Here is a 12,922-nt window from a genome sequence, read left to right as displayed (position 1 = left end):
TGGATTAGCAACAGCTACCTGCTGCACCCATTAAAACCTATATAAAAAGCAAAGGTTGACTCAATTTTTCCCCATTTTGAACAGATTGCTGTAGTTCAAAAAAGGTTTTTCAAAATATTTAAAGGGGTGTGAATGAAATGGACAAAAAAGTATAGCTGGTTGCTTTATTTGTTACAAAAACAATTTCATGAAAGTGAACTCTGCATCCATACCAAAATCAAATGCCTAATCTGTAAAAAAATTAGATCCTGTGTCTTTTTCTTGATCCTCCATCCTCACCCAGTCCCACCCATCAAATATCCCTCCAACTTCTTGTCCATTTTCTTTTTGGTTTACTTGGAGCCGGTGGACAGAAGAGCAATGAGTCCTGAAGAGGCACTGATGGACAGAATGTAGTTGCTGGGAGCAAAAGGTCAAGGAGAAAAAAAATCCACTTTTCCAAGCAACAACTAATTTTCAGATTTACAATGGCCCTCTCTCCACAAAGGTAGATTAAGGCAGATTTGTAGCTTGAACCAAGTACAAATCAAGAATGGATTAATTAAATTTCAGATCTAGGCAGTGGTTCTGACCTCCACAAATCTCACATGTGATCAACACGGAAAAGTAATTTGACTGCAAGGATACACAGTGGGGTTGAAGTTCTTGAGCAAGAAGAAGGAAGCGACGATGACGAGCACCAGGAAGAGGGTGTTGTTGTAAAAGATGGAGAAGGTGGTGGCTTCATAGTCAGCCACCTCATTCTTCTTCCACAGGATCCTGGAGAAAAGGAAAAATTGAGTCAATCTCTTTCTCACTAATGATGTAAGATAAAGTGCAGTAAAGCTTTGGGTTTATTTCCTCTTAAAAAAGACAAAAACAATGTTCAGTTTGGCTTAATTGATCAACTTTTTAAAAAAAAGAAGGGAAAAGAAGTCTCACCTTTCATCCTTCTCTTTGCGTGACATCTTGCGATTGTCTGCTTCAGACAGCTTCCTGGTTACCTCTTTGGAAACGGCATCCTCTCGTTTCTGAGCCACTCTGAAACAAAAACAAAGCAGCAAATTCATTGAAACTATTTTAAAAGCAGATTAACTTAGCAAACAAAAAAAATCAAGAAATTGTGCAAATCTACATATAACCTCCCACCAACATTTTCCTATTTTGTCAATATGATCGACTGAGCTGCTCTTTTTATTATTCTTACTTGTGTTTGAGTACAAACTTGACGTTCTTGTAGGCAAACGCGACCAGGTATGTGCTGACCAGGGTCATGACAGCGTACAGCACCGCAGACTGGACAAGGTCCATGTGCCAGATCCTCCAGAACAACCCTGTGAGGACACGTACAAAAAAAAAAAAAAAAAAAAAAAAAATCTGAAATACAATTTCATTTTTTCCGATGCTACACCTAGCCTAGACTAAAATTTGTAGCTTTTGTGAACTTAGATGAACAATTTCTCACTGCTCTAACACAAACTGCATTGAAGAAGCACAACTATCAAAACTGCACCATGCGGTCAACCTAACAAAGTTATTTTCTCCCTAAATCACTCAGCTGCATGATAAAGACTTAAGTGGGAGCACATCCTGAAAAAACTTCATCACAACCATAAACTTCAATGTACTTGTTAGTGTGTATGTAACTAACACAAAATGCAGCACAATAGGGGACAAGGAGAACAAAATGTAAACGTCTTTTCAAAAGAAAAAAGTCAAAAATGTTGTATTGTATGCATGTGCATCGAGTTCCCCTGAATCAATAACCACTGTTTGCTCCAATTCGAGGTTTCCCCCAGAAAACGTGCTAGTGGTGGTTGGGTCCCAGGACAGTTATTCATCCAGCAGTCTGTTGAGTTTTTAAGTTAAAACATTTTTGAAGTTGGCAAGGAATTTGAAAATATCACTTGATTTTTATGCGTTATTGAAATATTGAAGATTAATTCCAAAACACCAACTATAAAGTCTTAAAAATTACAAACATTTTAAAAAGACTAAGCATTGCTAAGCCTGGTGGCCCGCCAGGCTTTTAATACACTGGGGAAACCCTGTAATTACTACTTCGAAGTCTGTAAGGGTACTTCTTCCTGCTGCAGATACAGATGCAAATACATACCAGTTCATTTTAAAAAACTCAATGGGAGCATCTGAACTTCAGTTTACACTTTAAAACAAGATTCTCAAGTGGATTCAGATCCTGATTTTGAGTCATTCTAGTATATGAATATGCTTTCATCTAAACCATGTAATCGTGGATCTGGTTGTATGTTTTGTTTCGTCACTGTTGGTTGGGGGAACCTCATCCCCAAACTCTTTTTATGGTTTCGGACGGTTTAGTCCTTTATTTATCTCCACCCGTCATCCAGTCAGATTTGAGCAGATTCCCTGATGCTGCCACCATGTCTCACCACGGTGATTATGATATCTTCAGGAAGATGTTTAGTTAGCTTTTAGCCAGACAATGCTTTGCAGAGACCCTGAAGTGACATCAGGTAAACTGCAAATGAAATGACTTTTAAAGGTGACTCTCCTTTTGCCGCTCTTTCATAAAATCAGCACTAATTGTTATCTTTACAGCTCCCATCACACTTCACAATTTTGTGCTGGTTTATCACAACAGCTCAAGAAAACTAGCTTAACCGTTTGCATCACTACTGTTGATTTGCATCAGTAAGCCATTACGTGGCGTTACTTTCTTTTTTTCCTCTTTGCTTAGACTTTTCTCGTCCTTCAGCGTTAGCTGAGGCAGTTAGCAGCGGATGTTTTTTTTCTGCTTGTACTCACAGATAGGAATGGCTGAAACGATGAGGGCATTCCCGTAAAACAGAGCCGTTGACTTGGCCGACAGATTCCTGCTGAAGTCCTGCAGCAGAAGGTCCTCTTCGGACTGCTGCTTGTTGCTACCTTTCGGGGGCATTTTTCTGGCAGAGAGGCCGGTGTGGAAGCTACTCAGAGCGGACTGAACAGGACTGACACGTCGGTGAATGAGAGGAAGAGGGACGCGTCAGCACAAACCCGGAACTACATCCACTCATTTCCTCTGTGAAACAAGGAGCCGTTGCTGAGTGCTGCCCCCTGCTGGTAGATAGAGGCATTGTTGTACTAAATGTCCCAGTAGTGTCTTTCTGTTGAGTATTTGTCTTTAAGCACTGAATATTGCTTAAAGCACAACACTAATTGGAAAACCAAGATTGAAAACCACCACAACATTTACTATCTATCTTTGTTGTGCTCTTGTTTGTTTGATGTATAAAGATTCTTCAAACTTGAGGTTATATTTAATACATACTTCTCTATTCTTAAATAAGGTGGATCTAAGATCCACCTTATTCGTAAACACACAATGCTTAGCATAAACTCTTTTAAGGATGTCAGCAGCATTCTTACCTGCAAACAAATAGTCTCGCATAAAGTAAACAGGTAACAGGTTAAAAAAAAAGTGGGGATATCAATTTTATAGTTGAACCCCAGCTTTATCTTCACATGCTAGAGACAGTGTAAGCTAATTGCAATGGCAGCCATGCTCTCTGTTCAGAGACAACATGACTGTTTTTGACGGTAACCAGCAATGAGCCCTGCTGGCTCCCTGTCCGCCACAGACCACACCGATGTAAACTGTTTTGAATGATCTCACAGGACAGTCAATTCCCTTAAACGTGTCTTTACGTGGGCACAAACCATTCATTTCTGCCGGGCACGGTCCACAATGAAGAGGTCATCAGTGTAGGATGTGGTCAAAGGATTTCCACTACTGTGCCTTGCTATGACTCTGCAGCCTTCATATTTGCATTGAAACAAGATGATCACAATTTATGACAATGTCTACTTTTAATTGATTATTTTTACGATCAGTATTTTTCTTTTGCATTTTTCATTTCTATTTCTCTCTAAATATAGCTCTTACCCTGTAATATTTTATTGGCTGAAAGAGGCACAGTCGGATTTTTACCTTGTAAAGTTCACACTTTGGCCACTAGAGGTCAACTTCTACCATACTTGGACTATATTCCTGCAACGTGTTCACGGTTTGACCGTGAGTATATCCCCACATGAGAAAGTTCAGACTAACTAGAAATACAAGCTGTGTTTTCAGATCCTGCAAATCAGAAGAACACTATGATTTCAATTTCTGCATTTGTTTATTTATTACCGACTCAGCTATCAGATCTGTATCAGAATGTTGGCGTGACCTTTTTGGAGATACAAATGGATAAGTAAACTGCACCGCCTTCAATAAAATGATAACAAGTAAAGTCATTGGTAAATAAAGTGAGTTTTATCTTAATCCAGTAGATGTTGGCAGAGGTTACACATATCTGGTGCACTATTTAAAAGTTCTATACAACAACTCATCTGACAAACACGTCACATTCCGTGGTGTGTGTCTGAGTGTGACCATGGCGTCATAAAAGCTAACCTATTAAATTTGAGCTTCCTCAAAAGTCCCTTCCACTCCTTATCTCATCGTCAAAGTCTGCCACATGCCTGCCACCGGGGATGTTTTAGTACTGTGGAAGGAAGACAATAAAGAAACAGACAGAAATGTGTTCTGCTGCTGTGGCTGACACACTGCTTAACCCCCCACTGAGCTATTTTCCTCTTGCTTCCATGAGAGCAAGCTGCATGCATGTGCAACAGAGTGCGTGCATTTGTGTGAGTGGCAGAGTGCTTTGCAGGGAGGGCAGGTTTGCGTGATGTGCCTGTCTTTAATGGGGATAGGGCTTAGGGATTATCTGTTCACTTCAGGGGTGCAGGAAGGAGGCAAAACAGTGAAGCAAGGGAGGGGGAGAAGTAGGGCAGGGGATGAGGGAGACGCCAATAACAGTGCCAACATTCTGCCTGGCAAGAGTGGCAATCCCTTTTTTCTCATGTTTGTCAGCCTGATTGCTTTGGCTTTGGTGACACCACAGACATAATCATCAAAGGGCAAACCCCCCACACAAACGGTAGGCCAAACTACAGGAAACAAGTTTTACAAACCAGACAGCCTGATAAGATTGTTATTATTTCTAGGTGAATTTGTGACATATTACCCATCAGATTTATTCTTTGAATACCTAAAGCTAACATGGATTGTATAATTACATATACAGTAGTACTTAATACTTAAGAGAAAAGGAAAGGACTGTTTTTGCAAAATGTTAAACATATACAAATCAGACAGTTGTAGCTTGGCTTTGTGTAACCACCTTCCACTCCAGTTGCATCTCCAATCACTTTGGGGTTATGTCTCAGCCAGCATTGCACATCTACACTATAGAGGGAAATATTCCAAACAAATACCAAGTTCTCTCAGTTTAGATGGAGAGTGTTTGTGGATATCAACATTAAAATCTTACCAGAGATTCTCAATTGTATTTAGGTCTGAACTTTGGCCAGGGCTGTCTGCAACCTGCTGACGGAGTGTTTCATCTGCAGTGACAAGATTTCAGGAATTAGGGAAAGTTTTTAGTCTTTTACATTTAAACCATATGATTTTTGTTTTCTTAGCATTCAAAGATAATTCACCCAAGAAGTTTTGTTTTAGACAGTGAAAGATTGATTCAGGGGAGGAACTAAAAGCATACAAAATGGTATAAATGTACAGCACCTTTACTAAGAGCTTGCGGAAAATTATTAATTTAAACAGAGAACGAAGTGTGTCCCACAATAGACCACACCTTCTGAAACTCAAAGAAACAGTATTCAGAGTGTGTATTCACCTGCTGCAGTGTCACACAGGTAGCTAGAAAACCATGATAAAAATGGATGGGGAATTCCAACGTGGCAAAGTCTTTTGATTAGAACAGAACGATTCACTGTATCAAAAGCTGTTGCCAAGTCAAGGAAAATTGCAGCACATTACTGTTTGGAGTCCAGAGCAGAGGCTGTATCATCTACAACCTTTAAAACTATTGTGACACATCCACGACCAGAACAGAAACCAGACTGTGCCGGAGATAACAAGTTGTTGACCTCAAGATGCCAGATTAACTGTTTATTAACAAGTCTTTCTACAATTTGAGGTGCACAATATGAAATATAAAGCCTGTTCAAGACAGAATGACCACCAATTTGAAGAGGAGGTGCGCCAGATTTCTAGTCAGTTGATATTTCACCAGTGTGGATAGACTGGATAGAAGCTGCAGTTCAGAAAACAAAGGAGCAAAACCATCTGTCCCAGCTTTCTTTTTAAGATCTAACAAGAGCCACTCAACTTTAACTTCTTTTACACTAAATGTTTTTGGTGAAAGTCTTTGAGATGCAACAGGTAAATCAGATGTGTCATTGAGTCCAGCATTGGTATCAGAGCTTGTGAACATGTCAGAATGTCCTGACTCTGTAAAATGCAACAATATTATCTGATGTGATAGATAATGGTACGCTTGATAATTTATTTTGCAGCTGCTGTGCTGCTTTCAAATAGAAATTTTGTCACTTTCTATTCCAGATCTTTTGTCTTTGTACCAGGCAACATTATCTTTGCTGTAGCAGTAATACCAGGTCTTGGGACAAGAGGGGGCTGATTTGATTTTCATCCATTTGTACATTTTACTAGGGCATGCTTATTAACAAGAAAAATATCAGGATATCAGAAATCAATCAATCAATCAATCAAATTTTATTTGTATAGCACATTTCAGCTACAAGGCATTTCAAAGTGCTTTACATCATAAACACAAAACACAAAGGCATGCAACATAGAATAAAATACCAAGGTTTTTTTTTTTTTTCTTCCCTCTCTTTCCCTTTCTTCCCCCTTCCCTTTGACACGGAATTTAAGCGCCTGTTACCGCCGGACTCCGCCGTCCGTTTAACCACGGGTATTCGCCGGGCCCCGTTGCCCACAACAGGAAAAAAAAAAAAAAAAAAAAAAATTACATACATATCCACAAAATCAAATCCATACATATTACATTTCAAATGCAACTCTAAACAGGTGCGTTTTTACTTGAGATTTGAAGGAAGTCAGGGTTTCCGCTGTTTTACAGTTTTCTGGAAGTTTGTTCCAAATTTTTGGTCCATAGATGCTGAAAGCTGCTTCTCCTCTTTTGGTTCTGGTTCTGGGGATGCAGAGCAGACCAGAACCAGAAGACCTGAAAGGTCTGGAAGGTTGATACAACAACAGCAGATCTTTGATGTATTGTGGTGCTAAACCATTCAGTGATTTCAACAGTATTTTAAAATCTATTCTTTGAGTCCACACTTCCTTACAGTTGAAATACATAAAATTTTTTCCCAACAGACTACTGAAAGGTCATGTAAGAAAGTATTAAAAAATGCTTAAGAGTATTAAAATCTTTAATCAAACACATAACTAATCCATGTTATTTTGGTCACGTTATTTGCAGCTATTCAGATTAAACAAGCATAAAAAGTAAAGCAACAATCCAATCAGATAAATATAGAGAACACAAATAAGTATTCAAATTTATTGAGTATGACCAATGGGTTTAAATATTAAATAGTTATGCTCTTTAATATGAAAGATAATTACTTTTCCAAAGCTTTGGGTCGCATGGCAGTTCCCTGCATGTACCATCTAACAAATGGTAAACAGCATTTATGAGCTGGCATGTGGTCAGACGACATCCTCTGGCTTCTGCGGGATAAAAGAGAAAGAAAGGCTTTTGAATCTTTTATCACAAACATATGTCATTAAAGGTCTCAAGTTGGAGTTTTTGGAGAGGAATTTAAATTTTTTTTTCTCCATTTCTCAGTAGCTCTGGTTATTAAGTTTCCCCTATATATCCGTACATTATTAATGTGTGTAAAACACGTCATCCAAGTTTACTCAACCATGCAAAAGTATTTATGTGCTTTGAACTTTTTCACACTTGTGCTAGGTTCAAACCCAACTTCATAATGTTTTACAGAGATTTTATGAGAAAGAATAATGAGAAATAATACTGACATAATAAAATATAAAATAAAAAAAATTGTGGTTTTCACAGATTTTGCAAATAAAAATGATAAAAGTGTGGGATAAATCTGTGTTTTGCCCTCTTTTACTTTGATACCTGTGAATAATTCAGTCCAACCAGTTTCCTTTAGAAGTCTCCAATTTAGTAAATGCAATAAAATAAATGATTCAAGATGAGTGTTTTGCAAAGAGAAATTGGTAAAAGAAATTCAGTTTAGATGTGCAGAACATAACATAAGACTTGCAGCGAAAGGCTCATTTAAAAAGTATTTACTTCAGGAGGTTTATTGTAAATCCACTTCCTTGGTGGTGGGAGTTCATCCTGTAACTGGTGGGTTGCTGGTTCAAATTCCCATTCAGTTGTTGAGTCTTTAAGCAAGACACTTAACCTGCCTTACCTGCTGGTAGTAGTGCATTTAACATTCATGAACAATGGTAATTTATCAATTAAAGACATTATAACTTAAACATAAAGTTAACATACCACATTGTAACATTACAAAACGGGAAAAGCTTGGAGGGAAGGAATACTTTGAATAATAAATTACTTGTGTTTATAATCAAAGAATATGCTAATGTATTTTGGTTATTATTGTTATTAATCATGTCATGTAGATTTAAATCTTTTAAAGATTTCATTGAACAAAAATGCAAAAAAAAATGAGAAATGTGAATAAAGATATTGACAACCATTCGATCTTCAGAGGACTTTAACAATCTATGTAAAAGTTCACTTTACTTATGGACATGTTACTGCTCGTAGCAACTTCAATCTGTCTCTTCCTGGTGTGACATAGCTTTGATTGTTCACTCAGGCCTAGAAAACATCCACCCACTCCTTCAAATATGGCCAGCAGTCAAGCACTCACCCATATGTCTCCCCTCTCACGGACATCCACTCAGCCACAGTTCCATGTGATGCTTCTCAGCTTCTATTTTACTCTCTCCCCTTTAGCTCAAAAGCCCAGAATTAAATGTGTTGAGGTGAAATTGGGAACGGAAGGTGGAACTCCAACAGGGAAGTGAGCAGATTCCTCTTCAGTGTAGAGAGGAGGATAAAATGGAGTAAAACATATGTCTTTTCAAAGGATGCCAGACATGTGTTTATACTTTCTGCCCACTTTTACCATAAATAGTTTCCTAAGCCCTGGGGTTGAGAGCTTGCATGTTAACCTTCATGTGACTGGGTGACTGAGTCAAAAAGAGCGAGGAAAGTGTGTTGGGTCCACCAATTTGATAAATGTTTTTATTAATGAGGATTACTTTTGTGACGCAAAGATTTTTTTAGTTTATGAAAATGCACTGACAAGAAAAAGAAAACAGAAATGGATCTCATATGTCGTTTATTACACTTTCAGAAAGTTCTTGATTTAAAAAAAATATACTGTTTTCTATAAATAATTATGAAATTGTCACTAACCATCTGACAGTTGATTTGTTTCCGTTCAGCTACTGCTTCTCTGAGCGTCCTTTCTGGATCTGCTTTCATCTTTTTGGAAAGTTCTTGGAATCCACAGATCCCCAGATCCCCAGAGGCAGATGCAATTATGCATTTCAAGCATCAGAGTTACAGTTTTTCTCTGGGTGATTGGATTCATGGTTTGCTCTGTTTATGCACCGATAAGAGGAGTGATGAATTGTGAGTCACATTGTAGGTGTTGAAGTGCAGCTGGAGTAAGATAGACAATTATTTATCAGGTCAGCAAGACCCGGGCATGACAACTCAGAGCTATCCAGACTGGGATGACTTTTTCTCCCAGAGCAGGTAGAGTTATGGTGACCCTTAGACAGACTTCAGTCCCAAAGCAAATGCTCACATGCTTTCATTCCTTAACTCTTAATATGGCCCAGATTTTACAGCGTATCCATACAGAAACATGCAGATAAGAGCGCTCTGGTGTGTTTTGATGTGTGGACACACACAGTGGGAGAGCAATGTGTCCCAGTGCATGTCTCTTTACAACACTGTTTGTTTTTGACTAAATGACATAGGAATTTATAGCCTCAAATAAAAAAAAATGTGAACACTTAGCCCAGAACAGTGTGTGCATTCATGGTGAGCCCATGTGGAAAGACACGAAGGCTAACCTGATGCCAACTTGGTTGTCCTAAAAAGCAGAGTGAGGGCAGAAGATGTTGACATTTTCTCAGTGGAGGGAATCTGCTGCTCCATCTGCATCTGAAAGGTCACTGCAGCGCATTTTAGAGCGCAGTGTGCGCCCAACCACATGTATTTGTGCCTCTGTGACCGCCAAAAGCGATGCGCTTAATGTGGCTGCCTTTTTTATCAATTCCATGTGAAAAGAGCAGAGGAGGAGTACAAGCAAAAGATGCTGGAAGTGTTGGGCATAGCGCAAACAGAATAGCAGGAATCCACCCCCCCGCCACCTTCATCACCGCTTCCACCAAACACACACATTGACATTCACACATTCTCGCTTTGAGGGTGTTTACAGGTCCAATGTGGGGAATAGTTTTACAGCATTTATTTTATGTCAAATGGGGCTAAACAAAGACTGCAGATTTTTCTCTGGGATAGGAAGGGTTGACACCTGACTCTTGATAAAAAAAAAAGAGAGACAAATTATATACTTCCATATTAGTTATATTTACTCACTGTTTATTTCAATATGTCATAGTGCTGCTTGCTGTTACCTGTATTCAACAGAAAATATGGCACAGGCACTCACTCACTTTTTCTTGGCTTTGTCTAATACTTTAGTTCAGACAATATTCAAAAACATAAATGTGTGAATAAGACACAGCAGCGATTGTTCAGCATTCAGCACAGCCTTAATTAGAATAAGTAATTACAGGTGCAGTTGCCAGAAAACTTCAGATACACTATGTTGTTTTTTCACATGTGCTTACATGAAAAATGCTAAATAGACCATGATTAAATCTAGATGTACATTAGCACAGATAGTGATCCATTATTGTAAAAGGGAAAGTTTCAAGCATTCTGGCTTGTCACCACTGTGACAAATTTTGAAAATTTTTAGGACAAATCCATTTGTGAAACTTTGCACTCTGCATGTAAAAAGACTAAGTGTGGCAGAAAACACTTAGTTTTCTGCCACACTCTACTTCACACTAAACATATCATATCCATGATGACTCAAGATGGTGGCAGTGTCATTGTGTCGCAAAAATACTTTCCTTCATAGACACATCCCTCTATATATGTATCGGCTTTAAAGACAGATTTCAAAGGTAAAGCACCAGACATTTTACAGTTGAGACAAGATGAAATTGGGATTAATTTTTCTCTATGAAGAGCAACTGAACTACACCAATTGGGAAAAAGGTCCTTTTGTGATATCCTTCAGAAATATTTAGTTAATCACCTGCAGGCTTTAGTGAGGATATTGGGAATGCCTGATTCAAGTGGGGTTTTTTTTGTGTGTGTGTTTTTTTTTAAGGCAAGGTTGCCAAGAAATCTTGACAGATGATCTAGTGTTGTGGAAGCAGTTAAGATAAGCGGCATCCAAAACACGTTAACTCCCACTCGTAGTGGCTTCTGTCCTCGTCTGGAGTTGAATAAGTGCTCTGCAGCCTAGTAGTTGGAGAGATCCTGTGATCCAGATCAAGAACACAGCCTCATTTATTTTAATAGACTCGAATTCCACTCTAATGATGTCACTATTCACAAGCTTTGCACAGTCTCAAAGATAACACATGTATAAACAGAGCTCAGCCTCATGCTGTCACACTGTTTTATTGATCTGTAAAAGACAAACGTACTCGCAATGAAACGCGTCTGAAGTGTGGAAACCATAAGTTCAATCCAACTTCAGAGACGTGGTGTGAGACACTTCCTGGCTTCAAGTCAAGCTCTTTGAAACTGGAGGTCAGCTCCTGGAAAAGATTTAAAAAAAACACCAGATCCTGACCTTTTCTTCTCACTGAAAACATTTGTCTTGAAATAGGTAATGATGAGGACCATGTTTAGAAAGGTCACATTCTAAAACACGTGATTAAGGTGGAATCCATGTAATAAAAATAGAGAAGTGGAGTTGAGCAAAGAGTTTTTGTTTTTATTAAGCCCTTAATGAAGGGAAAAGACATGCAATAAACATACAAAGCTGTGGCTTCATCTTTGACACGAACAGACAGAGAATATCTCTGATGTGTTTGTGCACAGCACACCAGAGCATAAATGATTGGACATGTGGCTGCAACACATGTGTGAGATAACAAGAATTCCTCCTGGACCGACTGTGTTACATATCAGGATCCACGTTCAAAGCTGTGCTGCTGCACACCATGGTACTGAATCGTACCATCCGTCTCAGCTCTCTTGATCTAACCAAGTTTATACCTTTCTGACATAAACTCAGTGGATGATATGAGTTTTTCTTATTTGTTCATTTTAATCCCTTTTCAAGGTTTTTTGCAGAACTGGGATTAATTGTCATCCGGTTTTATAGTTTTAGGATTCTTGTCTTCAATTTCTCTGAAATTGTTAGCACTTGATTTGCCACATTTCTCTGTCTTTAACTGTTTATCCTGCCTAACATCAGTTCTATTTACTCTGTGTTTCTTGTTGTTGTATTCACTTGCTTCTTAGTACTTAAAATCCCTGTTTCCTTTTTTATTTGTTTCCTGTTTCTTTGTTCGTTTGAATTTTAAAGTCACCAGGGAGTTCAATTTCATCATGCAAATGCTTCTTTATGTCTCTTTTAGAGGGCTAGACAACATGAAATTATTTAGAGTAATGTGTAATGTGAAACTAAAATTGTGCAGATGGAACATGTTAATTGTGACTGCAGAGCAAATGTGTTGATGGAAACGTATTGATGAATAAAATCCAATAATGTGTGAAATTTAAATATTTTGGGTTATAAAGCAGATGTTTTAAAGGCCGTGACAATCTGATTTTGTAACTTGCAGTATCCTGACCACGAGCCAAGCTGGCAAATTAGCTTAGCTCTAATATAATCTGCGCTGAACAAAGCACACTTTTTTGAACATGTAAACTATGAGTGTAGAAATACAGTTTGCAAACGACATTCCACTTTGATTATACAACGTACGTGT

At 38.4% G+C, this 12,922-nt stretch overlaps 1 protein-coding gene across 1 annotated transcript; it reads right to left on the bottom strand.

Annotated features, from left to right (window-relative positions):
* Positions 1-150: 150 nt before the first annotated feature.
* Positions 151-3,005, bottom strand: ssr3 (signal sequence receptor, gamma). The gene is made up of 5 exons (XM_055028369.1): positions 2,764-3,005; positions 1,187-1,313; positions 922-1,020; positions 628-759; positions 151-399 (listed from the first exon to the last, which is right to left on the bottom strand). Exons 1-5 carry the CDS (start codon positions 2,894-2,896, stop codon positions 333-335), a joined length of 558 nt encoding a protein of 185 aa, XP_054884344.1. The 5' UTR covers positions 2,897-3,005; the 3' UTR covers positions 151-332.
* Positions 3,006-12,922: the final 9,917 nt, after the last annotated feature.

The sequence above is a fragment of the Poeciliopsis prolifica genome, unplaced genomic scaffold, assembly GCF_027474105.1.
Source record: "Poeciliopsis prolifica strain line A6 unplaced genomic scaffold, Auburn_PproV2 SCAFFOLD004, whole genome shotgun sequence".
NCBI classification, from domain to species: domain Eukaryota; kingdom Metazoa; phylum Chordata; class Actinopteri; order Cyprinodontiformes; family Poeciliidae; genus Poeciliopsis; species Poeciliopsis prolifica.
Note: the sequence above shows the minus strand (reverse complement) of the source record. Positions and strands in the feature narration are given on the sequence as shown.